The sequence below is a fragment of the Amblyomma americanum genome, chromosome 6, assembly GCF_052857255.1.
Source record: "Amblyomma americanum isolate KBUSLIRL-KWMA chromosome 6, ASM5285725v1, whole genome shotgun sequence".
In the NCBI taxonomy this organism is placed as follows: Eukaryota; Metazoa; Arthropoda; class Arachnida; order Ixodida; family Ixodidae; genus Amblyomma; species Amblyomma americanum.
Window position 1 is genome coordinate 176,337,205 of NC_135502.1, and position 27,727 is coordinate 176,364,931.

General features: G+C 46.5%; 1 protein-coding gene across 1 annotated transcript in view; it reads right to left on the minus strand.

Moving 5' to 3' along the window:
* Nucleotides 1–23,077, minus strand: part of LOC144095618 (glutamyl aminopeptidase-like) — a 37,259-nt gene extending 14,182 nt beyond the window's left edge. Inside the window, exons 1-2 of the mRNA XM_077629289.1 lie at nucleotides 22,727–23,077; nucleotides 3,578–3,651 (exon numbers count right to left, since the gene is read on the minus strand). Coding sequence (XP_077485415.1) covers nucleotides 3,578–3,651; nucleotides 22,727–23,077 — 425 coding nt within the window. The remainder of the gene's footprint in view (nucleotides 1–3,577; nucleotides 3,652–22,726) is intronic.
* Nucleotides 23,078–27,727: the final 4,650 nt, after the last annotated feature.

Genomic DNA, 27,727 nt, shown 5'->3' on the forward strand with positions numbered 1-27,727 from the left:
AAAATTGGGTAGCAAACAAACTGATACGGCCGCATGCCAGACGCGATAAAGAAAGAACCTGGAAAAACAAACGCTTCACAGCAATACGGTGATACAGTCAAGCACTTATAACTAGGGGTTGGAGTTCTCATTATGATGGAATAAGAGCCCCATGTCTCCACACCCACTGGCGGTGTCATGCTTTGCCACCTGCCAAGGGCAGTGTTGCCAATTTAGTGGCTTTCCCACTAAATTTAGAGACTTTTGCTGCCTCTTAACGGGAAAAATGTTTATCTAGCGGCTGGCGGACTTTTTAGCAGATTTTGAATCTGTAATTGGCGGGTCTCATTGTTTTAGCGGATTTCAGGTTACTTAAATGAATTTGTAGTGGATCTGAACAAAATGAGCAAATCTGTCTTCGTGCTTTAGTAAAAAAAGTGGCCCGTGAGTTATGTGCGAGGAAGGGCAGCATTGCCGGGAGCCGGCTCATCATCCGCGATGCGAGCCAGTTGGTGTGGGCCGTTATACGATACGCCTTGAAGAACTCTGTGGAGAGATTCACAGCTTGCGTCTCTCCACACCTGGCTGCTATTGTTTGTCAAGTGATCCCATGCATGACCCTATGCATCGACCCTGCGAGGCGTGGCGACAGACGACACGCCGGCGCATAGGTCAATATTGTGCTACCCTACCTCGCCTTAGCACTCCGTAAAAGCGCAGGTTACCTCAGCACCAGCATCTTCATCATGCCAAAAGAAGTATGCTCCAAAGTTTCGAGACGTATGGCTTAAAGACCCAGACCTGAGCAGCTGGCTCCTCTGAAAGACCAATGGATTGAAGGTTGCCGAATGCAAGTTTTGCCAGTGCCAACTTGGATCCAAATACAACGACCTGAAGGCACACAAAGATACAAAAAAGCATCACAATGCTGCTAGCATATTGGGCCCATCGCAAAAGCAGACTGCCTTCCCGAAAAGAGCTGAAAGCAATGCAGCGAGCTCAGAATAAGTGTGGGGCGGCATTGTTCATAGCTGAACACTGCAACATTATGAATACCGACCATCTGGCAGAATTCATCAAGAAATCATTCCCAGACAGTGGGGCTGCAAAAGGAAAATGAAGAGGACAAAATGTGCTGCAGTGCTTAAAAATGTTCTGTACCTGCACTTTAAAGAGGACCTTTCATCTGACATTGGCAACAGCAAATACAGCATCATTGTTGACGAATCAACTGACATATCAGTAACAAAGTATTTGTAATTATGATGCAGATTGCTGGTCACTGGCCAAAGTCAACAGATGAAAAGACGTTTCGGGAGCACTACGGCTCCCTTGTTCACTATGCTCCGGTGATGCCGGTTGTCCAAACTGATGGCGCAGATTGATGTAGTCGAGGGTTTGACGGCATACCGTCTGGTCAGGAATCATGGTGATGCAGATTGCTGATCACTCGCCAAAGTCAAAAGATGAACCTTACCTCTCTTCCATGCAAAGAATACAAAAGTAAAGCCCTCAAATACAATGTGTTCCGCAACTAAATGTGCGCCGTAGAATGCACCCCACAGCTAAACTGGTGTGAGCTCAAATTTCGCACAGAAATGGCACTTGGCTGGCAGAATTGTTTATTATCACATATGTTCGGGGTACTTGCCTGAATCAATAAGAAAAATTCGGATATCCGCATCGTTTGTGGCAACAACGAAACAAAACGGGCGCTGCCTCAGCGCCGGTTGCGCCATCTCGTTTCTCAGCAAAGGATTCAGCAAAGGAGGTGGGGTGGTGTTTTGCGGTACGTTTGACAACGCTGTACCAAGAAAGTCTTCAGACTTAGAGCACTTTTGGCCAAACTAAGCCTTTTGTAATCACTGATAAAGTAGCTGCTGAAGAATCTTCAAGCCACCCGCAAAAGACCCCCATCCTTTTGCCTAATCTCCCCCGTCAACCAGCGAGATGGCGCCACTGGTGCAATCGCTGAGAGAGCGGACTGTTTCGTTTCATCACTGCTGCTGACGATGCGAACATGAGACTTTTTCTTATTGATTCATGAGACTTTTTCTTATTGATTCAGGCAAGCAGCCAAAAGAAATGTGGTATAAAACAATTCTGCCGACCAAATGCCATTTCTATGAATAATTTCAGCTCAACCAATTCCCCTGTTTAGCTGTGAGGTGCATTCTATGGCGCGCGTTCAATTGCGGAACAGTCTGTAGAAAACATCTGAGTGACAAGGAAGTCAGCACTACCATTGAGATTAAGAAAATTGGAATGACATGCCTTGCTGCACAAAGCTTTGCCTGCGAGACCACTGCAGTCATTAAAACTAAGTCGGTTCAGAACAGCTGAACTAAAGTCTAGACATAATTCATTATTTGTAGCTATGCCAGCGTCGGCACATCACGACAGGGCACAAAGCTATGTTACCCCTCATCCAAAGCTGTGCCACCTGCAGTAGGTACATGTACCGCTGCCCCCCCCCCCCCCCCCCCTGACAGAAATGGAAGCGTCCATCACGGTGTTGAGCAGGAAGAGTTAATTTCGGGCTCACATTAAAAATCGCAAGCATTGCACAATATTTTCTGCTGGCTTACTGGTGATGTCTACTGGGAACTGCACGAAGAGCCATACAAGTTGTTCTCTCTTCTCTGCATTGCATGGTCTCATCGGCGATGACACTGGGGAAGCGTCTGCTTTCGACTCACTTCGGAAGTCGAAGTGCTGCAACACTTTTTTTCGCTTTACTATGATGATCCGTTAGACAGCACAAGGACACATTAGGCCGGCGGTCACTTATAAGCCTCGTGTACAGGCCGTACGAAGCGCATTCTCTACATTGCATGAGCTCATCAGCAACAACACCTGAGAAGCGTTCGCAACGCTTTTTGCTGCTTTGCTGGAATGGTCCACTAGACTGAACAATGACACAACATGAGGCTGGCAGTCGCTGAGGAGCTTTGTGCATAAGCTGTACAAAGCACATTCTCTGCATTGCATGGTCTCATCAGCAGATACACCACAGAAGCATCCGCTTTGAAGTAACTTCGAAATTCGAAGCACCACTATGCTTTTTGCTGCTTTGCTGGAACGGCGGTTCACTAGAGAGCACAATGACACAAGAGGAAGCCGGCTGTCACTGAGGAGCCTGTCGTCGAGGCTGTCGTGAGGGCCACATGTACTCTATTTAAATAAAATAACAGTTAATTTTCCCAGACAGAAGCTCAAATTTACAAAGTTTGTCCCCGAGCTTTTCATACTTACTCAAATTCTCGGTTTTCCCTACCAGTAGATACCATTCTGACTATACTTTTATCTTAAAGATATTCTAGAGCATGACCCCACTTGGAGTGGGTCAGGCTCTGTCAAGCTGCACTTATGCGGCCTTTAACCACCAGCCCCCCGTTCTTCTCCTTTGGGTACAGAATATATGCCTCAGCTGACCCTCTTGTGGCTTCTGTGGCAGGGCCTTGTAATGAATGCATGCAATGTTTCCAAAGCTGCTTAGAACCAACAGGCCCCCTTCCTCTACCAGACAGAGAGCAGAATGAAAGCTTTCCTCGACACCACCCTGCAACGCTCATCACACTAGCAGGCAGGAACTGACCGGTCCAGGTGTGAGCCCGCATCCTCCCATCCCAGGTCGGCCAGCACCGGACGAAGCAGCGATAGCAGATGCTCCTGCAAAGGAACAATGCAGCTTCAGGGCAATGCTCGCACACTATGGCTGGCAAAGCTGACTAAACTAGCCTAAGGCTCAGTTAAAACATTCAGCTACATCCATCAATGGTCATAACTGACAACTTGCAAAGTTTTTAAAGCCAACTTAACCACAAAAATTCTTTCCAACAAAAAAAACTCATTCACAAACTTTTTTGCGTCCTCTGCTTTGCATACAAAAGGGGTTAGTTCAAGGAGAAATGCCCCAGTCTCCTCTATCGTATTCTTTTCACACCGAATGCTGTTATAGCTTTGGCTTAGACATATAGCCCTGCGGTCTACCCTGGAATCTACGGCGTCAGTCGTAGGACCTTGAATTAATTTAATTTAATGTAATAAAATGAAATGTCCGCCACTTGCCGCAGTTGGCAGGTGGAGGAAAAGTGGACAAAAAGTGCGAGAGGAAAGAGAGAGAGAGGGATTAACGTAAATGACTAAAACAAAGCTATAAAAGAGCCACCCCAGTGGCTCACTGGCTATGGTGTTCGGCTTCTGACCCAAAAGACGCGGGTTCGATCCATGCTGCTGCGGTGGCATTTCAATGAACGCGATATGCTAGAGGCCCGTGTACTATGTGATGTCAGTGCGTGTTAAAGTGCCCTAGCTAGCCTGTCGAAATTATCCAGGGCCTTCCACTATGGCGTCCCTCATAGCCGTAGTCGCTTTGGAACACTAAACCCTATAAAATCAATCCTAGCGAGAGCTACAACAGCTCTTGCTGATTAATGCGCCAAGCTGTGCAAATCTTTTCTTCAAAAGAAAAGAAATTAGTCGTTTTTGTTTCTAAAATTCTACATTTTATGTCTTAAACATAAATTCAAATTTGGTTGTGTTGTGATGTAGACACTGTATTTATTTAAAAATAACTTAAACTAATGGTTTTAGTTAGCTTTCTACGATATTCTCTTTGCTGAGCCTGTATGTATGCATTTGTTTTGTTTTTTGCATGCCCGTATTTCTGTATTTTGGCTGAGGTACGTTCCACCAGCTATGATCTTGAGTCAATACAGCAGTATTTGTAAATAAAAACAAATAAATAAATTTAAATTAAAATCTGTATTTAAATTTTAATTGCAGAAATACTCCAGGTGTTTATTTCATTCAAGTATAATTGTTAATTTAACTTTGAACTTAAAGATCACTTTTAAAGTTTTTGTTTTAAATATTTTAAAAGTTCAAAATTTTAAACTTAGATTTGTATCTAAAATTTAAATCTATATTTAAGTTTCTAAAAATTTTAAAAGATAAATTTGCAAAGCAAATAGCTAAAGGAACACTCCCTGTTACGAACCCTGCTTCATTGATAGTTCAGGAATGCTCCCAGTAACAGGCCTCGCCATTAAACACGAGGTACAAGGCAGCATTGTTACAAGCAGGCCTGCGAGCAGACACTTCCAGATACCTGCAACAACTGCGACCAGCTGCATTGAAGCCAATGACGGTGTGCTGGCTAGTGGCTGGCGACAAAACATGAATCACGTGGCGACACCATGCTGGACAGGCAGAGGAGCTAACAAACAGCATCACCAAGGAGGCAATGGCATCCTCTTTCCCTGCAAGCTTGTGAACTCGCTAGAGTGTGGCCACCAGTGGGGGGCGAGGGTGCGACAATGTGTGCAAGTCAATTCCCAGTAAAAAAAAAAAAACGATTGAAACCAGTTGGGTTTCCAGCCGGTTCCAAATAGACCAACTGAGTTTCCAGATGGCTCCGGTTGGAATGGTGTCCCAATAGCCCAAATGCATCTCTCAATTACACCAATTCAGTTTCCAACTGGTGAGCCCATTTGGTCTTACCGATTGATTCCAATTGGTCTGTCCAATAACACCCAAATTATTCATGTGAACATATTCGTATTCGACAAATAACGCAGAACAAATATGGTCCCTATAATATTGTTTTTCTTCGACAGATTGCCACAGTGCTATGGTACATGGACACAAAAAGAAGACACGCAAGGCAGGATGGGCTGGTAATCTGTCGAAGAAAGACAATGAACTAACTAGCCCCGACCAAAATCCTCTTTCTTATAATAACAGCTATAATCAGCTTAACCTACTAGATTGTATTCGTCATCTGCACTATAACTGCAGTCAAAATTAAATGAAATACCGTTTGATCTTATGCAAGGGCCGCACCCCGTTCTGGACTGGTTAATTGAGAAAAAATGTGGTTATAATTTTTTGTATTCACGTATAGGCTGCACCTTCAAAATTCACGCCCTAAATTTAAAAAACAAAATGCACCCCTTAAATGAGTATATATAGTAAGTGCACTCAATGGGCAAGTGCCACTGGTCCCTGCATGAGTGTCTCATAAATGAAGAATATAAATGGGAGCAGAAATGTGTTCTTTAGATGCATACATTGAGGTTATGCTACTTGTGTCTGACCACACAGTGCTTCCTATATGTGATATATGTGTATCTGTGAGCCTTGATTTCCATAAAAGCACGTAATTTTCATAGTTTCAATTCCCTTGTAAAAATGTTGATTTGCAGACTTCCCCTCCAATCCTAAAAATCAGTTTTCCCTTTCCACGTCAATAATACGCAAGTTGAGTTGTAGATATATTCCTCACATTCTCTATCTTGTGCAGCTTAACTGAGCGGTACATTTTGCAAATAGTTGCTAGATGCAAAAATTCATCATCATCATGAGCCTGACTATGACCACTGCAGGGCAAAGGCCTCTCCCATGTCTCTCCCACTACCTTGTCCTAGTGCCTAATGGGTCCAATTGGTTTGATCCAGTTGAAACTAATTAGGTCCAATTGATCAAGTGATTAAAAGCAACTGAAATTTTCAATTTTTTTTTGACCTGCATACTTTCTGGATGCTTTCACATCAGTAAGCTTGACCTCCTTTTAGTTACTTATAGGGACTACAGGAAATGTTGCCTCTTTGAAAAGCCAGCATCTGATACAGGAACATGCGCACTCTCCTCTGAGGAAGGTTCTCTGCCTCTTTTGTAAATTGCTTTGCTTTCCCATCATGTAAATACTGTAATTAAGCAGTTCCCTCATTCCTGCTATGAAGAAGGTCTCACACCATCGCCCCCTACCATCTTCCCATGGGGCCAGCAGAATCTGGTCCCTGGCTGCGACCCCTTGCCTCCACTGACTCCAATGCCTCCAGTCAGAAGACACTTGGCCAGCTTGTTATATATAGAAGTCAGGTGTACAGTTGAACCCCTTCACAGCAACAAATACTGGATAAGAGTTTTTGTCCCTCCTATATGAGATGTCTCTTATAAGCAGGATTTTGTGTTTTTAGTATATACAGATATCTTGCTGTGTTTATGTTGTGACCCATGAACTAGGAGTCTCACAAAAGAACTCTATAGCTTGTTGTACAAACTTATAAGCTGTAAAGAGTAGCTGTTTACTTTTGTCTGACTGGCAAATGTCAAGAAACCATATGCCTCCTACTGCAGCAGCTGCACCTGTTGGCAGTCTGTGTTTACACTAATTTGCTGCACAAAAGTAGTAGCACACATAGCCCTCGGTAACTTTAAGTCGAGAAAGAGAGAAATTGACGGTCGAGATAAGCTAAGTGCCAATATTTACCTATTTAGGTTACTGATCGTGAATTGTAAAAATTTAAGGCATCTGTCTACCATCACTTTGTACAGCAAACTCTATTACACAAACCGGAGACTTCTAGAGGCCCTGCAGTGCACGAAACACGGCCGCCGAAGAGCATGCAAGATTGTACTGTTTAGGTGGCCACTGCTATTTGAGGCGCCCTTCTTCCCGTATGTCTCTCCCAGCCAGGTTAACATGCCCACCGTTGCCTTGGGAAACGGACTCGCTTCATGTACAGTACTCACGGATTGAAATAGGACATTCGGAGCGCGTGGCCGTCGCTTCATGGAGCGCCGCCCGTAGACGCTCATGGAACCAAGGTGGTGCATTGTGGTATGGCGTGAGAGGGAGAACATCTACAAAGCAGAATTGTTCCTTCCAGTAGCCAATCAGCCGGCCTGTGGTTTACCACATGCCTGCGTGGCACTGCAAGGCTAGCGCTCCGAATGTCCTATTTCAATCCGTGAGTACTGTACGTCCCGTGGAAACCTTCTCCTCCAAGGTGTGAATTCATTGAGCTTTAAAGCTGGGAGTGGGGGCCCTACCTAGAGCGGTGGTGAGGGTCGCGCACTGCATGTGGCGTCCTGGCAGAGGCTTGCTCTTTGGTTCGTGGCATAACCTGCTGGCAGTGTAAATTGGTATCTCATGTCCCTATTTTTGGGTTTCGAGCTTCTTGATCAAGGGAGTAGCGCAAGCAGGTCTGTTGCGCACTCCCACCAATCTCTGTGCTGGCAGATGCCCACGCATGCTCACACTCGAGGTACCTCCTCGATAGTTTAAAAAACCGTTCCTCATGAAGCATTCGCATTTAATGTGCACTTGTCAACATTAATTTACATCCAGCCAACCAATTCTATGTTAGTTTCAGTCGAGCGTAATGAATGTCACGGAAGTGATTACGCCTTGCCTTCTCCTTGGCGCACGGATGCAACGGTGGTTTGCAAGCGGTGGCGCCGCATGTGCAGAGGGAAAAAGATACCCCACAAGTTAAGTTAAAATGCCTCTTACAATTGAGGCTCTTCATCAAAATTCAATGATTATTTATCCTTAACAACTGAATGTCTCTAACAAAAGAGATCGCTCAATGGGAGAGATAAGGCAGCAATCAAGTGGACGAAAATGGTCTCTTATTCCCGATTGTCTCATATATCCATGCCCTTAGGGTGTCAGTTGGATTTGTAACTCTCTTGTGTGTGTTGCTGCAGGCTATGATCACTTAAAGCAAGAGCTGGATGCTACATTTGGAGCAGCACATAAAGAGCTATGATCCACATTCGAGTCACTAAAGTCCTTGGATCTGAAACACACTTTGCATAGGCACAACATAAAAGGAGAAAATTTTTTACAAGGCTCTGAAGGTTGGTTATGGCAAGCAAACTGGTTCTGTTGTGCAATCAAGCAAATTCCTCATGACAATGTCTTAGCAAAGCCAGAGACAGGTAGCCGACACACATGGGCTGACCAATCACTCAGGTTTCCCATTGTTCTACTCTCTCCACCTGCTGATCTTGTCCACCCTCTTTTTTCTCTCTTCCTCTCTACTTAACTTACCACCTCTGCAAACAGGCACTGAAAGCTGCTTGGTGGAAACAACGCCCCTCCCCATGTGGAGGTGACGAAAAGAGTGGAATGGGGTTGCACACAGCAGTAGTGTAAGTGTGACACCAGCACTGCCGCACCCATGGCCACCACCCACAAATTAGTCAGTATCACAAAAATGCACAGTAGTGAAATCATTGTGCCAGTAACTCCAATAGCTCTTCATGGAAAAGGAGAGGTAAGTTCATAAGCCACACACTGCATTGGAATGCTGTGCATGTGCACATGAAACTAATTCAACACCACTATTATGATTGAGCCTGCAAGCAGGCCTTATACCAGTGTGGGATAGAGCCACTGCAAGCAGCCAGAGTGGGAGTTGGCCTAGTATGGACCACTGAGAACGTCCTCCTCAACTGCTGGCTCATCTCCTTACTAGGACGTGGAGATCAGTGCAGGCAAGGGCATGTGATAACGTGCACCAGTGTGCACTTTACTAAGCACTCCTTGTAAGCAAGCCCGGCCTCCCATTAGGGAGTGTTGCCTTTGAGAGGCCGGTGGGAAACCAGTGGGCTCCCATCTGAAGCTGACCTTCTCTCGGCAATTTGTTGTCATACTGGCACGCAAACAGTCTCACAGAGTTCTTTCCTCCTCCCACCTCCTTCACAAAGAGCCAGCACAACCTGGCTCCTGCTCTGATCCTCGATGGTCAAGTCAGCACAAAGATGTAGATAGATCGACGCAAGGACACAAAATAGGTTCTGACTCACTGTTGATTTCATTTGGAAAGACGCACGCAATATATACACCTGGTGACAGCTGCACAAACAGAAACTGCTATAAAACTGTTCGTAATAGTTTCTCATGTTTCATTCACCACTCCCTATTGATGCTAATAACTGTATAATTTTTGCCACTGCTGACTATACTTTTTTACAATTTACAGGACGTCCCGTCCACAGCCTCTGGCTTTGGGACCTGCTTCTGTAACCTGTAACCTGCAACATGCGATAAATGAAACTTCAAACTTCTAACAGAATGAAAAAAATTAAACAATCCTTACATGCACTGCTAAGCAGTACAGTCGATCCCGGATGTATAAAACTCAAAGGGTATCATGAAATAATTTGATATATTGATAAATTTATATATAAAAATTACAGCTGAGCAAACAATGGTTTTCTGGTTCAGAGCAAGTAGTAACTTTCCTTGAATAATTTCGAAGCAAATTATTTGAATACTTCTGGCACACAAGAAACATAGACGGCACAACGGCATTTTTAAAATCATGTATTCTTCTAACACACAAGGCTATTACATGAAAAAAGAGTGCACTGAAGCTTTGCCAAACCTACTGAAGCTCACTGACCATCACTGATGCTGCGATGATTTTCAGCAAAATTGCCTTCGGAAATCGGGGAAGTCGGCCAATATGCGATGTCATGGATGGATGGATGGATAAAAAAAACTCCGTGTCCAAAAAATACTCCGTGTCGAAAAACACTCCGTGTCGAAAAAACACTCCGTGTCGAAAAACGGATGGATGGATGGCTGGATGGGTGCATGGATGGATGGATGGATGGATGGATGGATGGATGGATGGATGGATGGATGGATGGATGGATGGATGGGTGGGTGGGTGAACGGACGGACGGACGGATGGTTGGAAGTTCGGAGCGCCCCCTCTGAAACGGGGTGATCCGAGTTGCCGCCATGCTCAGTCTCTTTTTTCCCTTATGTCTTTATTCAATGCATCAAACATAATGATATCTATAAATTCTCCGCGTTTGTTTAAATACATTTTTGAATCCTGAACTTGTAACCGTACGTCACATCCTCGCTTTTGAGCCACCAAGTTTCCAACCGCTTTTTCTTAACTTCTACCGTAGATTCATTCAGTTTACCTCAGTGATTCAGTTTACGTCATAAATGCCAATTTGCCCGACGTACTCCGGAGGCCTATGCTCCAATGTCGCATTTCTGCACCAATGTCAACGCCAACCCATAATGCTCTAGTGCCGCGTTTCTGCCCCAACGCTGTCCACACCAACGCATGCAGCACACATCTTTCTGTCACTACCACCGCATAGCTCAAAGCACAAATATTAGATGATGAAGAAGACGATGTGCAATGCACTGAGTGAGAGTGCATTGCAGTTTAACATGAGACGTGATCGGCTGCAGTGATAGCCTAGAGATCTTGTGCAGTGGTCAGCAAAGCTGATCTATTCGCACCACTATAGTGCTCTAGAATACTGGCCAGTGTTGTGACGACCACACCGCGAATGCATGGGAGCGGGGGGCCACTGTTGCGATGATGGAGGTACCGCAGCGCAGAGGGTGCTACCAGCAATACTTACGCCAGCCGGCTGGCCAGCCGCGCAAGTGTGCAGCGTGGAGCAAAGGATATTTACGGGCGTTTATCTGCGACAGCTTGTAATAAATATTTCAGTTAATGATGAGCACTGTTGTTGAAAAACGCATATTCCTGCCCATGGACACACTGCATGAAAGCAACTTCACTGTTAGGAGATTGCACCAGGCTGGATCCTAGGTCCCAATACACTATGAATTTTGACTCAGCTGGTCGTCTGCACCATTCTGGCTGCCTTTACAAACTAGTTGGTACTGTGTGGGATTCAGTCACAATTTTTTTAGCTACAGAAAACTGAGTACGTTATCACTTCAGATTGGGAACTGAAAATTGGTTTTGAGGAAAGGAAATGACGCAGTAACTATCTCAGATATCTTTGACACCCAAACCCGAATTTAATGTAAAAGTTCAATCATGCATTGATAAGCATAAGCTGCAAGAAAAGGTGTTTGTAAGCAGTCCTTATTTAGAAGCACAAGCTGCTATTCAAACATATATTGCTTTCTTCTGCAATTGCTTAAGTACAACTAAATTTGCGCATCTTGGCAGAAGCCTTTATTTCCCCAAGGGAAGAAATAACTCCAAAATAATAAGTTTTGTTGAAGACCATGCCTCCAAACATCTCACCTGGGCATGTTCTGGCTGCACGCATCAGATGCTTTGAACCAGTACCGAATAGCAATACAAACGCCGCACACTGATCCCATGCCCGCAAGACATCTGCAGTAAGGCATATAAAAATTACACTGATAAATACAAAGGCTGCGTTCCAATACTCCAAAGTAGACGGCTACTTAGACGTCTAGCCGGACAGCCGCCATCTTGGGACGCGTTCCATTTCTTGGCGAAGCAGTCTCATAAGACTGCTTCACCGAAGTCCACATCGATGCAGGCTGACTTGCTGTCTAAAGATGGCGGAGCTGATGTACGCGGATGAGCGAGTCGTGCTCTTGCGGGCGTCGGACTGTACACGGAGTATAGGAAAGGAAAATTGTGAGTCATTCCATTATGTTATTTGGTACGCAAACTAGTGGCTAATTAATCTTCATGGACGTGCGATTCCTAACAGTGAATCACGCAGGAGAAAATCGTGCAGTTGAGAGCTTTGCTACAGCAGCGGACGCTGTAGGTCTATTTACGTGATCCGGCATCTGACGATGTCGAATCTTAATTAGCACCTTGGTTTTAGAGAATACTTGTCGCTGTCGTTGGTTTCCTCGACGGGCGTTAAGACGGCTGGCGTGACGGTTAACAAATGTGTTCTTCTGTTGCTGTATTAGTTGCATCAACCAGCTCTTTCGCGTGCATTCTTTTTTATCTCTACACTCACAGAACAAATACACCGGCATGTGGCGAATTGATTTTAGTCTTTGCAGGATTAAAGATCGCTGCTGTATTCAGGTCTCTCGCTGTCTCCGAGTGCCACGTACGGCAGACAGCAGGTTTAATGTCACGTATGTTTTCCTGTTGCAGTGTCTATTAGCCGTATCGCATTTCGCGCACATTGATTACAGTCTTTCGTATTCTTTCTTATCTTTACAGGACCGTCTGGACGAGCACGTCCGAGGAGCATGTACAGTTTAGCATCAATAATAAAAGAATAATCGCATCTCTTTAGCGTCGTCTTTGGAGAGCGGCCCCGTCTGCTACAAGTAGACAGACCGTTAGGCACATCCACCAGTCCGGTTTACGCGCAAAGTCATTGCAGAAGAAATGTGTAAACTTGTTGAAAACACGTTTTTAATTATCGTCATTGCTCAGTTTGTGAAAAATAGTACAACTGTTCATAAGCTTTAGTTACATTATTATGCCACGAGGCGGCGCGAGCAGTAGACAAGTTCCAATACATGGACATGTAGACTGCTTCCTAGACGTCACACTAGACGTCTTGTTAGACGTCTAGAGTATTGGAACGCAGCCAAACTCAGCGAATAAGTAGCCCCTCTAATAAATAAACTAGCAATTGCATCGCGTGCAATGACATCGTCAAACAGAACTGCGCAACTACGATGTAGCCCTGGCATCACCGTACCGCTATGCGCCAGGCGGCCAACTTAGAGTACCAATAGAGTCACTGGATAATTTATATTATCCAGTGACTCTAGGTACCAGTTGCATGCAGCACCCTCCCTCGGGAGCCCGTGGCGGTCATCACAAACGCAGCCCGCGTTTCCGCTGCCGGTCATCACACTGCCCAGTATTCTAGAGCACCATAGCACCGCCGCTGATTCGAATCCCAGTCACGGCAATATTTATTCATTTATTCACTTATTTATTTATTTATGGTGGACCCAAGATCATCCTCAAGGTCAAGCATCACAGAACCGGTGAGCCAATTTGACCTCGTGAAGTAGTGCTTTCACACTGAAAAGCAACATTTTGCAGAGACGGTACCAGTAGCGCCATCTCGCGCCTACCAGAGGAACGAGCGGGCGGGGATTGCACTGCCAAGGCAGCTTTCCCACGGCACTGCTGAGGGTAGGTATGACGCCATGCCCACCAGCTCGTAGGCAGGCACTCTCTGTGTGGCCGCTGACAAAACACCCAAAATACAGCTAAGGTGGCTAGAATGGGTAGGTGTGAAGACCACGAAACCTTCCTTCAGCTGCACCCAGGTATGCCATTGCTGCTAGGGGAGAGTGTGGCACCGCCGCTAGTGGCACGTTAAGCTCGGCCATGCCAGCACCGTATCAACTCAGCTGGTTCTATCGCTGGGCTCCCGATCATGTTGCACATGTTGCTCGGCAGTTTGCGTGATTGCTTCCTTTCGCGACGAGTTCTCGCGCAGGCGAAAGATGCAAATCGTGACAAAAAGAAAAAGAATACAGAGCTTTGTTGTTTTCTACCTGCATGCGATAATCGGTACTGCAAACGCTCAGAAGAGGTTTCTCCAGCGTTTTGGCCTTCCCTGCTGAAAAAATACACGTTTTGTGTTTTCATTTGCGCATACCCTTCCTCTAAATTTAAGTGCTACCGGATCCAGGAAGATTCTGAATGAATATGAATAAATATGCATGCCTGCATAGAAGCACTGCCAAGAGAGTTCTCAAGCGATGTATCACATAAGCAACTCTAATTTAGCGTGCACTGCTCAGATCTGCGAATGCATGGGCATGTCTGCTAAGAAAAGCTAGCATCCACCTCCAATGACTAAGTTTACTAGCCATTGTAAAAAAATACTTTATATTGTTGTGATACCTTTGCAGTCGCTTTCAGTGTAGCGCCCACGCCCGCTCAACATGGATAAAGTAAAGAATATCACGCAACACAAACAGAACTGCAGCCTCAAGATGGATGCTGAAATCAAAGGCCCAGCCGACCACTTATTCATAATACTGCAGCTTTGATTAATCTGGTTAATGACCCGAACTTTTCTTCGCCAGACGTAATATACAGAAAACAGCCAAAAGTGACTCAAAAATTTCTTTACGCTGTTTTCCCTTGACCTCTCACAATAAGCCGGACATCATGTATACCGCAAGTATTACACTTGTTTAATGTTATGCATCACTACAGGAATCTTACATCGGCATTGATGTATGTATGGTATGTGCCGCAAAAAACAAACAAAAGTAAATGCATGTACTGCTCAACCATTGAAAGACAAATTGACTAATGTATTTTTTTACACGTAATATAAACAAAAGACTGCGAAGATATTGAATAAGATCCATTTTAGTGATCCCTATTAGGTCTCAGGGCAGTAATCTGTTATGCCTCTGTAACATCACTCAAACACTAGTACCTTTTTAGCTGAAACAATCGGAACATGTGCACCTATTGCCGCAGCTTCCCACTTGTGCTTTAAGAGCTCTCAACATGTCACCTCTTTATTTAGTCTAAATATTTAATGATGAGATGGTTTGCATCATTGTTGTTTTTACCATTAAAGTGCATTGCTTACAAAAGCGCCAAAATCCCAAGCATTCACTTCAATAATGCAAGCACTACCAAAATGTGCAAAGTACTGTGTTCTCGGATGCGTGTTATTGGAAAAAAAATATTGTAGCGCTGCCTCGCGACTAAGTGGCCTGGTATTGCAACCAATGGATGGAGAGTTCAGAGGTTCCCTCAACCTCAAGCTATTGCAGGCGATTGACTTTCGTGACTGCGCCGATTTTTTATTTTTTTTGTGGACACCTGCACACCGTAAACTTCTGCTCCGAAATACGTTGACATTCCTTTAGGTCATGAGACCATAAAATTCACAGGCCTTGTAGCATGCATTATTTGAACCAGCTAAAAGTGCAGGAAAAATGATACAATGTGGTCATTTCAGGGTCCTTCTAATAAGCAATGTTTAGGAAATATTCTGTGTACGCATTCCCAAAATGCGCCGGGTATGCGGTGCAGATTGGGACCTTTAAACAGAACACTTCTTGGCTAGAGTAAATAATTTGCTCACGGTAGGAGATATCCGGCTGCAGCAGTGCACTCATTCCGGCCACGTGCCTTACCACATCATGGCCGCCATGCGGCACCAGAGCGCCGCCATGCGGCATCGGCGCGCTCTGGAGCCATGCTTCCACGGCCAGTTTTCACACCTTTCCATTCCAGCCACTCCAATAAACTCGAAAATAACTGGAATGATAACTGTATACTTAGGTAATAGTGCCTTACGAATGGAAGCATTTTCTCATTATTTCTAGACTCTTATTCAGCGTCCCTTTAAGCGTGGAACCAGTGCTGCGCAGTATTTGGTCACATTTTCTGGAAACTGTTGGGCACTGTCGTTAAGCATCGAACCAGTGCTTTTGGCTGTCATGGCAAGGCAATCAGTTTAAGCTCGTGTCATCCATTTCTACTTAAAGACGCGCATGCACTTTTTTGCGAAAGAAAAAACAATTATGCGGTAAGAATGATTATGCGGTGCGAGCACAGCGGGAAAGCAAGAATGCAATGCTTGTCTAAGAGCATGTACTAGTGACGGCACATGCTAGGTATGTTAATAAACTGCTTTTTTTTGGTTTGAAATTGTAAAAGAAAGGAGTCATGTTGCCTATGTTTATTAATCCCTGATGTTAATGGATCTTCCACTACGGAGAGGTAATGGCAAAGTTTTCTGGTAGTGAAGTGTAAGCTGCAAGTAACAGAGCGCAGTGTCAAATACCTCTTCCAATCAATGGCGTCGAAAGAGTGTCCGGAAGTTGGGGTTAATCCTATTTGATAGAGGCAGCCACAGGCGATTTCATGCCAGGAGATTGACCGTGGCGCCATGAGAGCCAGTTGAGAGGCCTTTGAGAGGCATTCGTCGCTGCATTCTTGAGTTGTATGAGACTGTAGTAAAGATTTCCACTTCGCACATGCAGACGAGGTTGCAGCAGCGAGAAACAAAGCTATAAAGACCAGTATACCTTGACCAAAGATAGGACACATGAATGTGCACACGCATTTATTGCCGAAAACATAGCACTGATAAAGTTAAACAGATTATTAAATACATGTTAGAGTCCAGCAGATATCTAGAAAAACAGGAAACGTGCTATGCATACCAGCCCTCATAGAGCAAAACACAACCTGCGGCATGCTAGCAAACGCCGCCCACTACATCACTCAACCTTCGACCGCAGCGCCGCATTAGCAGGAATCACAGTGTGCTGGTTCCTCCCTATGGGTGTGGCAGGAACGTTGGTGCTGCCAGTGCATTGCTAGGCCTAACCTGCATCGCATCGAAGCCACAGAGAAAGATGCTTTAGAACTAGCCACTGCCTATCATAAGATTTGTAATCCTGTAGCCAGTACACTATAAATAAAATAATCTCTCACTCAAATTAAGGTACAGTTGGCTTCCGCAATGCCTTCGGCAGCGAAGTGAGCAAAGAACACCATGTGAGGGCCATCGCTAGGCTGCTGTCAGTTAGGTTGACCTCACCGCACGGCCGCCGTGCCGCGTGGAAAATAAGTATGAGAGACTGAAGCCTACTCCCACACACCTCATCACGCAGTTTTACAGTGCTAGCAAAGCCAGCTGGTGCCCAAGGCTGCACAGCCAATCTCTCTCTGCACACAAAAAATAACCACGGGGAACGCCATTAAAAGGAGAACCACCCACTTGCAGGGCAGCGCAGCTCTGGTTGATATGTTGAATGTTGAAAATTAAAAATTGGTTTTTGAGGAAAGAAAATGGCACAGTAACTGTATCACAACTTATGTAAACCCTTGTAAGGGAAGGGAGGAAGGTGGGAGTGAAAGAAGAAAAAGGTGCCATAGTGGAGGGCTCCAGAATAATTTAGACCACCTGGGGATCTTTTAACGTGCCCTGACATCATGTCATAGCCCACGGGCGCCTTTTGCATTTCACCTCCATCGAAACTCAGCCACCGCAGTGGAGTTCAAACCGCAGTACTCCGGCTCAGTAGCCAAGCAGCACCCTAACCACTGAGCCACCACGTTGGGCAGAGTGTCCAGTGAATGGATTTCGGTAAATGCGAACAACTGTGCTATACTTTTGCATGGAATTATGAAGGGACTGTTCTGACTGCTCGATATAAACAGTTCAACATATTTGGACTTGAATGTGTTCAGAAAAGGGAACAGCTTATCATGCAAAGACACAGAACAGTGCCAGAGAAAAATTTGTGAACAATTCCTCATGAGAAATAAATGTGTGTGCGCTCGCCCACACCGGATTTACACCATAAAGAGTTTCCTTTCCTAGCTACCACGAGCGACACATGTAAGAGTTGTTTGGCTAACTTTTCCTTATATGTAATATCTGTTTGTGGAGCTGTGGCCAAGCGTACATTGTACGCATCTTTGAGAAAAAGATTAGCTGACAGTCGGACCTTATGTTCTGTCTGCTCTTAACAATTGCGTCTTTTGTGCTGTTAAATAACACTGCACCACCAAGTTTCCTCTCTTGGCATTGTGCAATTCCAACTATTTATTCAGATAGAAAGGAACTGTCTCATATTTTTCATTGATGTGATACAGTCGAACCCGGATATATGAAACCACATATTTCGAATTATTGGCTATATCGAACACAAAGATTATCCTCTTGAAAATACTATGTAAAGGTATGACAGATGTGCAGTATATCGAACTCCAGTTTCGCCGGACGTTCGATATTTCGAACACCGCGCCGGGCCCCTGGAAGGTGTGCTTTCCCCAAAGACACTTGCATGTACGGTCCCACAATGCGCAGCACGGAGGAGAGCGGCGACGTTCGGGAAAGAGAGAAAACCGGTCAGACCACTCATAGGTGAGGGCAGCGTCTGCTCACTGGTGAGGGAGACAAGAGAACTGGAAAGAGCCAGGCAGTGGTTACGCCCACGGCACCCCACGACTGGCACAACTACCACCAACGTGGCATTTCTGCTGACTTTGCTGCCTCTCTCTCCTTCATTTCTCTTTTTGCCCTTGACATTCCTTCGCCGACTCTACTGACTCCTCGACTCCACCGACGCCAGTCGACTCCATCGGCCAGTGAGGTGCTGTCGCATTTTTCTTGTGCGTGTCTTTGTTTCAATGCACCAATTGTAGCGTGCATGACTGCTGTCACCTAGTGAGCTATGGCACCTATGGATGTAAAAAAGAGAAAGAATCTGGACTTCGCAACAGGGCTTGAGGTGACCCGACGCGTCCAGAGTGGCGAAAAGAAGTGCTCAGTGGCACGCTCATTCGGCATTCCGCAGAGCACTCTAAGTAAGCTGCTGAAAAACAAGCAGGACGTCACGCTCAAAGCAGGTGAGCAAAGTCGCTTGGGAGCATGTCGCGCACGCCCTGCTGCTTTTGACAAAGTTAAGAAGACGCTATATGCATGGTTCTTCGAACTCTGAGCGAAAAACATCTCCATGGATGGTCCCATGTTAATGGAGAAGGCCGAATGGTTTGCCATGGGTCTTGGCAAAGAAAATTTTGCGGTGGCACTGGGTGGCTGCAACAGTTTAAAGACTGCCACTGCATTGTGGGAAAAGCCATTTCAGGCGAAAATGGGGCTGCTGCCAGCAGCCAGGAGATGCCTTGTGTTAGACAAGTGCTCGGCCCGTGAAATGACTTGCAAGCTGCAGAACATTGAACTCAAGTTTCTCCCGCCGAACACCATAGCAAGACTGCAGCCTATGGACCAGGGTATCATAAAGGCTTTCAAGGTAGGCTACAGAAGGCGACTTGTTCAGCGGCTCCTCATAAACCTCCGCATGAGAACTGATCTTAAGCTGCTGCTAGGCACCACCCAGTGCTTGGATTACCAGATGATTACCAGTGCTTGGAACAACATAAAACAGGCCACGGTAGCCAGCCGTTTCGGCAAGGCCTTGAAGTGGCTGGAGATGAATGTCTCGAATCTTTAGATGATGATGAATGCTTGAAGGATGTGTTTGCGACTCGTCCCATTTTCCCGGCGTCATCCCATCGGAGCTTACTGTTGAGGACTTCATCAACGCTGACGGCGAAGTTCAGGCTGTAGATGACCTTGCTGATGAGGACATTGTAGCCGGAATAGCTTCTGCCCAAGAAAGCAATTCCAGCGACGACGAGGACAACTGTATTCCAGAAGAGATGCGCCCATGCAAAGCCGCTGAACTGGCGGCAGCATTCAGCCTCATTCGGCGTTTTTGGGGCGAAATGGAAGGCACCGGGCTGTGACACCTGGACAGTCTGGAGGAGATCCAAACCAGCGTTTTCATCTTCATTACCCAAAGCAAAAGCAGTTGAAAATTAGCAATTTTTTTTTTCGTGAAATAAAGTGCTTTCACGTTGCGTGCCGAGACTTTCTGATGCATGACTCTTGCGATCAGTAAGCCAGAGTTTGTCATGACCTCGAGTGCAGTTCAAGCCTCTATGTGTACATTGAATTTTCGCTATATTGAACTATTTTCCAATCCCCTTAGAATTCAACACATCTGGGTTCGACTGTATGCACACCTCTCGGTTTCGAAACTAAATTTTTCATTTGTACCCACGCAGTACGTTTGTTCCCTGCTACAGAGGTGAGATCGAAGCTTAAATTAAAGGTTAAAACATATATTCATCTGCACTGCACACTTTCTATAGCATTTCAAGTTGCAACCACCCATGCTATGGTGCGCACCATGACAGATTTAGTGGGGGTACCTGAAATGAAGGCCCTGATGCACGAGCATGTGTTTCAGCCCCCTCAACCCGAGAACTGGGGAATTAATGGCTTCAAAAGGACTCTGACGACAACGTCATCTGATATCTTTTCTTTGCAAAAACAGGTTTTATGGCTATTTTTATGATGATTCTACGGCACTTGCCAAAGTTTGTCCGGCAGCAAAAAGAGACACTCAATGCTGAGAAAAATTGTAGGGGTCACTTAATTAAGCTCTGCCTTGAGGGTATGACACGATTTCGTAATGGGTTAATTACCAAATATGCAGAATGTCATTCTCTACTTTACAGTCATAGATCCCTGCAAGTCTTCATACCCCTCCTGGCACAGTGGTGCAACAGTTAAGCGATGTGCCACTGCCCTGCGATGGCAGGTGTTCCCAGCTGTGAGCCTTGTGCAACCCAGGTTGCTCATCCCAAGTGACCAATCATTATTTTTACTGCAACCTGCCATGGCGGGCAGTTTTTTGCTCGCTATACGGTGGGAAGGTTGTGACGACGCCACATGGTCACATGACCTAGGTGGCCAACCTGCCTCCTAGGTTGCTCTCTGGTAACCACCAGGCAGACCCATGCCCGTGATTTTTCGCTCACAACGCCGACACCGACAATGCCGATGCCGGATTTGCTGGAGAATGGGGCCCTTAACGCTAACGCATTAAAATTGGATTTAAAAGTGGGACATTTATTTTCCCGCCACTCAATTCAGACCTGTGACGTCAAGACTGAAAAGGACTCCACAAACATTCCTGAAAGTATTGTATGGCAGCTTCAAGGACACTCCTGGTGAGCAACTGTCCCCACAGTTTACTTACGAAATCGGCCAGTGGTGACAAAAACTTGAGGGGACATTTAAACTCCACCTTTAGGTTTGGTGCATTGTTTACGGGGTTTAACGTCCCAAAGCGACTCAGGCTCTGAGGGACGCCGTAGTGAAGGGCTCCGGATGATTTCGACCACCTGGGGATCATTAATGTGCACTGACATCGCACAGCACACAGGCCTCTAACATTTCGCCTCCAACGAAATAAAACCACTGCAGCCGAGATCAAACCCGCGTCCTTCAGGTCAGCAGCTGAGCACTATAACCACTGAGCCACCGCGGTGGCCTGTTCCACCTTAACGTTATGACGCGATGGCATTAATGGGTCCCTTCAGCGACCTGGGGTCCTCTTTGTATATCACATAGAAAACGTGGACACTGTTATTTCTTTCACCACCACATTACGCCTAACCTTGTGGGGACCTGCCCTGCAGTCCCCTGTGCTTGCTTTCCCGCAAGGCACCGTGCAGCAGCAACCTCACCTCGAGCAGGAATGCATTCCCTTGCCAGTTACATAGTTACATTACCTGGCAAGAGAGGGTGCCAGTGTCGCTGCGCGAGAGACTGCTTGAAGCCCGCACGCGGGAGAGTTGGTTCATAGTAACTTGAAAAAAAAACCAGTCACAAAAGACAATGGACAAGAGAAGGAGTGTACACGCCACAACGCGGCGGGAGAGGTCATGAGGCTCTTCGGCTGGGATCGTCGGCGGAAGCGGACGTGTCGCTCGCGGCTCCTCTCTTCCTCGGCATGGCGAGGAAGCGGCGGGGCGACCCGCTCCCGGATTCTTGTCTCGTCCAGGCCGCGGAGTATCCCTTGCCCTAGCGCAGGCGAACATTCGCTCGGAACCTTGCTCGGACGACCTTGATTCATAAGTGTACCTTGTTGCTATTTGTTGCTGTAGCAATAAATGCCTGTTTGTGTCAGCCAATGTGTCGTTCCTTTGTTCCCCCGGAGCAAGGCCCGCCGTGGTTGGCATGCGCTCGGTAGCGTACGCGATCCCGGGGTGGGGTCCGGTCGGCTTTGAACCGTGTCAGCCGCGATTAAGCGGGGAGAACGTATTTATCTCCCCGACTCGACCCCACAACCTACCATTAAGAGTAAAAAGCTATATCATTAAAAATCCATCCCGTGCAAGTACTCCTCCTCTGTCACGTAGGTTTTGCCTAGTTGCCCATATATGCAAAATTGGTCATTCTCTTCTTTACATTCAAAGATAGCTGGAGTCCTCATACCACTCATGGAACAGTGGTGCAGTGATTAAACGATGAACCACTGCCCCAGAAGGTAGCTGGCTCGAACACAGCCCCACCAGTGTGGCTTGTGACGCTCAGGTTGCCCTACCCGAGCAACCTCTCATGACCAATCATTAATTTAACCGCCACGGTGGGCAGGTTCTGATGACGTCATACAGTCAAATGACATAGGTGGCAGCTGGGCCATCTGCTTTTTCGCTCACAGCGCTGATGCCGCATTCTTTGCAGAATGACAGCCTCTACGGCGTCGCGCTAATAACCTGTATTTTGTACTTAATTTTTCGGCCTTTTCTAGATTTCATGCAAGCAGCATCTTTGTCATTAGAATGCAGTGACCTATCAGCCAACTCCGGCTTGCCCACTTAGCCTATCTGCAACAGCACTGTACCTGGAGGGTGGGCAGCCAGCTGGCATCACTGCCCATGCGCTGCAGGTGGAGCAAGTGGGGCAGGGCAGTTGCCCAGGGCGCAAAGTCCCGCTCCCTACGCAGGTACCCTGCCATGTCCAGGGCCACAGACAGGTTCAGCTCCCCGGCCTTTGCTAGGGTGAAGGCGTCATCCAACAGGCTCGCCCGGTCGGCTGCAGAAAGGGCGCCGTGCTCGCGGTGCAGCTGTGCTCTCAGGGCTGCCCAGTTGGACGCGTCATAGTTGACACGGTAGAAGCCAGTTTGGTTCACGTTGGCCTTGATCCAGATGGGCGCAGGTCCACCCAGGGGCACGTCCACTTCCACCGCACACATGCAATATTATGTTATGCCAAACTCGAAGGGCGGATGCTAGGCAAGGTGAGCACTCAGACCAAGTTTCAGGGTGGATGTACAGGTAGCTCCAATATGAAAGGGAACATGTTATCGTTTCAGGCGCTAATAATTCATTTTTCCCGCGAACAATCTGAGATTCGAACCAGCTGAGTGCATACATAATCGAAAACCAACCATCCAGTCATGCTTGAGTACGGCAGTCTTTCACTTGCAGTGATTCCCGGCTTTATCTGGCCGACTGTGCATGTTCAGACGCCTTGCTTGTCCCATTTTCAGCTTCAGTACATGACGCCTATGATTTTGCGTAACTGAAATATCATTAATTCGACACCCATTAATTCGGAAATTTTGATCATTCGAACTAGGAGTGTGGTCCCAGCCGACGCCCAGGTAAGTGTATGCTGTCGAACACTTGTTGATTCGGACGCGGGAAGGCTCGCAGCGGTTAATTCAGATAGAGGATTTTGTCAAGGTACAACTCGCGCAGCCAGCGACTATACAATAGACCTCCTTGAAATTGAATTGCATGAAACAATGGTGCCCGCACACCTCAAGTGAGTGCGCTATGGCAGGCGCGACGGCAATTGGATGTATGATCGGAAGTCCCCGATTGCAGAAATTTAGCTGTCGCATAGTTTTGATCTCACTTTTCTTAACTGCACACCATCCTGCAGGCCACGGCTGCCATCGGGCACACGCATCAGCCAGTCGCGCTGTTTCGGATGCTGCTTAGTGCTGCATCACTGGTCTTTTATTTGTATGCCGTTATAATGCTCATGCATATTTCCCTCGCTTGCATCTGTGTGCTTTTTCCGTTGCACAGAAGGTGGAACAGCAAGAACGGATGCAGGACAAGAAATAGGAGACATGCACACAGCACTGCTTTCCATTTTCACTTGTTCCGCCTGCTGTGCATTATTTTTTAGTACACTGATATGCGCTGTTCACAATTCATGTGGCGAAACATCCTCAAAATGCGACAGGGCCGTTCTTGGAGAGGCACCACTGCTACTGCACCACACAGTGAAAAGGGCCGCAGAAGCCTTTACGAGTCTGCAGAAATTCTTCGACATTCCCGACAGTGTGTGCAAAGTAACGCACTTGACAAAATCTCGAAAAATGTTTGCCGTTGCTTGGTTTTTATCTCAAATGAAGACAACCATCATCATAAGATAACATTGCTTGATGGAAACTGTTGCGGGCAGTTTTTTTAAACCCATTCAATATATCGAATTATTGGATAAGTTGAACATTTCTTTCTGGTCCCTTGAAGGCCAAATTAACGAGATTTTACTGTAATCGTGTTGCACACACTGATATAGTACTGTGTCACTCTTGTTGTGTTGTCTTGTTTAGATTTACTTTGGCCCTCTGTCAGTTTCATTCGTGCACACTCACTCTAATGTAAGGCTAGTTTCTGTGCAAGCAATACGACAAATATTGTTCTTTCATTGCTTTTGGTGGCTGTGGTAAGTGCAACACACTTTCTATTTCACTCAGTGATTTGTTTCTTTCAATGTAATGACCACTCCTACCTACGCTCGTCAAATAAATGAAATAAATAATACTCAACCAGTAATTACTGCAGAAGTGTGTATTGATGAAAAGCACACTTTTTCTTTTTGTTGTAAACAGTTTTACTTTGGATGGGTAATGCCAGTGAGACCCTTTCAATTTCAGTGCAGAATTAATGAGAGAATGTGTTCCTGTGTGCAGACTGACTTGAGCAACTTGCACAATGATGCGTGCACTGTACACCTTTGCATGGTTTTCTTATTCTTGCACAGTTTCAAAGGAAGCCACAAATGCTCAGAGGGGAGAATGAGTCTTGAAAGCTACTGCTTGGAAAATGCCAAACATCAGCTTGGTCTATGCGATGTTTTCTGATGAAACCATTCTTTCGAAAACTGCACTCTTTTAGTAGGGTAACAGATAAACTTGCATAAAAGAAGCAACCAGCTGAATTCATCTCACAACCTTGGTGCAGAAAGTGAGTTAAAAAATTGGCTGTGCTTTAGCTCTGGTTAACCCTAGTTGAATTGCGAAAGCTTCGTTTCCTCGGCACGTCGTCTACGCAGCGTCTCATTCCGACGCCCTCGAGAACTCAAAGTGTCTCTGTTGCAGTTGAAGAGTCACTCTGGGACGTGGCACTACTTCTTTTAGCCGCATCTTCGTTACGACGCTTCTCGAGTCGTGCGGTGCGTTCTTCTGGTGTCTCTTGAGCGCATTGTTTCTTCCTCACTTCGTTCTGTCGTTGTTGCGTCTCTTTCGCGCTCTCCATAATGACTAGAATCCACTGAGGCGAAGCGCATATATATATATATATATATATATATATATATATATATATATATATATATATATATATATATATACTTATGAATGAAGGGAGCTAACAGTCACCGAAACCAAGGTGCATAGGGGAATTTTTTTTTATGTGTTGTGCTTATCAGTGGAATATTGTAGTACTTAGATTAATAAATCGCTTAAAGAAAATTACGTATAAAGCGGCAGAAAAAACAACCATGCCACCGGTGGGTTCCCAACCCACGACCTCCGAATATCGCGTCCGGTGCTCTTACCAACTGAGCTACGGCGCCGGCTGTCCAATCTGCTGCTCTCGTGGGTATATATGTTCATTGGGTGTAAGCGAACCTTGAGAGTGTTCACCAGCGCCACCCTCGACCATAGCGGCGGACATAGCATGTCCTGTAATACCGCGAGTGTGACGTGGAACGTCATCTAACGGCGAGGGCGGAAACTGTGCGAGAGCCCTCTTAAGCTACCTATGGCATCAAGACTGCCAGAACCGAGACCCTCGTTAAGCTATTAGAAGATAAGTTAAATGAAATGAGGGGCCCGTTTGACAAACTTATGAAGGGAGCTAACAGTCACCGAAACCAAGGTGCATAGGGGAATGTTTTTTTTTATTTTCACAAGACATGGCTAGGTGGCTTGAGCCACCGCCAGATGTAAAGGGTTCAGCCCTATCCATCCATCCATCCATCCATCCGGCGACGCGCGCGTTTCGAGAGCTGTCCAGGTATGGCTTTTTTTGCGTGGTGCGCTCGTCGGCGACATGATAATTGATAATTGGTTTTTTGGGGAAAGGAAATGGCGCAGTATCTGTCTCATATATCGTTGGACACCTGAACCGCGCCGTAAGGGAAGAGATAAGGGAGGGAGTGAAAGAAGAAAGGAAGGAGGTGCCGTAGTGGAGGGCTCCGGAATAATTTCGACCACCTGGGGATCTTCAACGTGCACTGACATCGCACAGCACACGGGCGCCTTAGCGTTTTTCCTCCATAAAAACGCAGCCGCCGCGGTCGGGTTTGAACCCGGGAACTCCGGATCAGTAGTCGAGCGCCCTAACCACTGAGCCACCGCGGCGGGTTCGTCGGCGACAGCCAGCTGAAATTTCTGTACAGTTCTTACTTCCACGACATTGCGACCACCCCCAAAAGGCGCTGACCTGCGAGAAATCACCAGCGACATAAAGGTACGCATTTTATCTCAAATTTCGCTTCATGAAGTGCTGTACCGCTTACCTACATGCCTTGCGCATTCCAGGACCTCGTTTTCCTGCTGCAGGAGCAGGTGGCTAGTGTCGTGCTGGTGTTCAAAATTTTCAACTCCATTACGACGACCCACATAAGGTGCGGTTTGAGGACCGCCGGCGTCGCCATCTGAACCGCCGTCTGACAGCCACGATGAAGCGCTTGTCGGGCGTGCACGTTCTCAATCCCGAGGTAAGGGTTGAACAACGTTTTCGAAAGTTTTCTCGTGCAGAACTCGCCAAATTGCGGTGCTTGTAACGTAACTTTTTTGCAGCATCGTTTCCAGGATGCTTCTGACGAGCCGATGCTGTCCTTATTTGCCGCGAACCGATACCACGTGGCGAGACGCCGGGGCATCGACCCCAGTGCGCCTTTGTTCCTTTGCAGTGGAAAGTCCAGGGTAAAAGTGGCCACGATAATTCTGCCACTACAATCTGCCCTTTAGGATCGCTATCAGCTGCAACGGTAAGTCCAGAAGTTCCGACTCGCGCATTGTGGAAAGGCTCAGTCTGTGCGCACGACGTCGTGATCTTGAACCGGAAAAGGTATGCACACGACGCGACCTTAGCGCCCTCAGCGGCAGCGGTGGCGCGCGCTCGAAGAATGTTCGGCTGACATCCCTTTACTGTTGAAGAATGTTTGGCTCGGCCGCCGCAACGCCGTGCTCGTGCCGTATTGCTCAAAATCAACTGACACGCCTTACAACAGCAATATACACCGACCCTAATCGTCGTCGGGCTGACCAGCGCGCGGAACGCGATCTTAGTTTGGTGCTCCTTATCACATTTAACAGTAGTCATAGACTGTACGACAGCAGCTTATAACTGTTTTTCTAGCAGTGCTACATTCTCTGTTCGGCGAAGTGGCTGCCTGCCTGGAGTCGTGGAGCCGTGTGAAGTACTGCTACTGAAGTTTTGAAGACTGTCACGGAAGCGGGCGAGAATCACGGCGCTGACCGCACCCGCTATCGATCAGTATATATCGCCAGCATGGGCAGCGGTAGCGGCACACAACACCTAGCCGTACGGCCGCCAATTTGAGTAACGTGACTACGACGAGAAAGCTGTCTCCG